Source organism: Geospiza fortis, unplaced genomic scaffold (assembly GCF_000277835.1).
Source record: "Geospiza fortis unplaced genomic scaffold, GeoFor_1.0 scaffold94, whole genome shotgun sequence".
Lineage (NCBI taxonomy): Eukaryota > Metazoa > Chordata > Aves > Passeriformes > Thraupidae > Geospiza > Geospiza fortis.
Window position 1 is genome coordinate 496,607 of NW_005054394.1, and position 931 is coordinate 497,537.

At 44.6% G+C, this 931-nt stretch overlaps 1 protein-coding gene across 1 annotated transcript in view; it reads right to left on the bottom strand.

The window, feature by feature from the left end:
* KCNQ3 (potassium voltage-gated channel subfamily Q member 3) overlaps positions 1 to 81 on the bottom strand; it is a 193,734-nt gene extending 193,653 nt beyond the window's left edge. Inside the window, exon 1 of the mRNA XM_005425720.2 lies at positions 58 to 81. Within this exon, the coding sequence (XP_005425777.1) occupies positions 58 to 81 (24 nt within the window). The remainder of the gene's footprint in view (positions 1 to 57) is intronic.
* Between the last annotated feature and the right edge of the window lie 850 nt (positions 82 to 931).

Consider the following 931-nt stretch of genomic DNA (forward strand, 5'->3'; position numbering starts at 1 on the left):
GAGACCCGGGGTGCGCCCCGACCCTGCGACTCAGGAGCTCCCCTCGCTCCGCTTTGCCGTGTGAACCGCAGCCCGGTCCATCTTCGGACCTAAAGCCTGGCGGGATGTGATCAACAGCCGCGGACCCTTTTCGTTTCCATTTCTAGGCTGTAAGGAAGAAGGGAAGAGACAAGCTTTTGTGCGCCTTACACCTTTGGTGCCCTCGGATTTCTTCCACAACGCGCTAGAAACATCCCCTCTGAGCGCTGCTGTCGTGTAAAAACCTGCCTTCAGGGCTGGGCGTTCGCATAGCTACACCTTGGGAGGATAGAAGGGGTCTAAAAATAAAATAAAATGCAATAAAATTAAATACATGGTAAAATAAAATGGAAAATAAAATAAAAAAAATGAAATTAAATGAAATAAAATGGAAAATAAAATGAAAAAATGCAATGAAGTAAAATAAAATAAAATAAAATAAAATAAAATAAAATAAAATAAAATAAAATAAAATAAATAAAATGCAAAGCCTTACAGGTTGCTGGTGGTTTTCATGGAAGGTTCTCCTCCTCCAGATGGGGGAGTTTTCCTGGTATCTCCTAAAGAGATGCCAAAACACCCAAGAGCCCTTCCAGACTCAGAAGCAGATTTGCCACCTACTCTATCTGCTCCTGTTCCATTCCTGAGGGATTTATGATCTGAGCAGTCCTTCCACTGCTTCACACACCAGGAAGGACAGCAGATGCAAAGGGAGCTGCTGGAGGTGGTTTCTGGACCCAGCACAGGCCACAGTACTTAGGACCAGACAATCCCAGGTCACTCAAAAACCACACTTCTGTCACTGCAGAGCTGGGTGGAAGAAAGGCTGTTTTCCCTCCCATATTTCACCCTCTGAGGGCATAAATTGAGCAAATTCTGTGCCAAAGAAGAAAAAAACCCGCTTCTTCCTTCA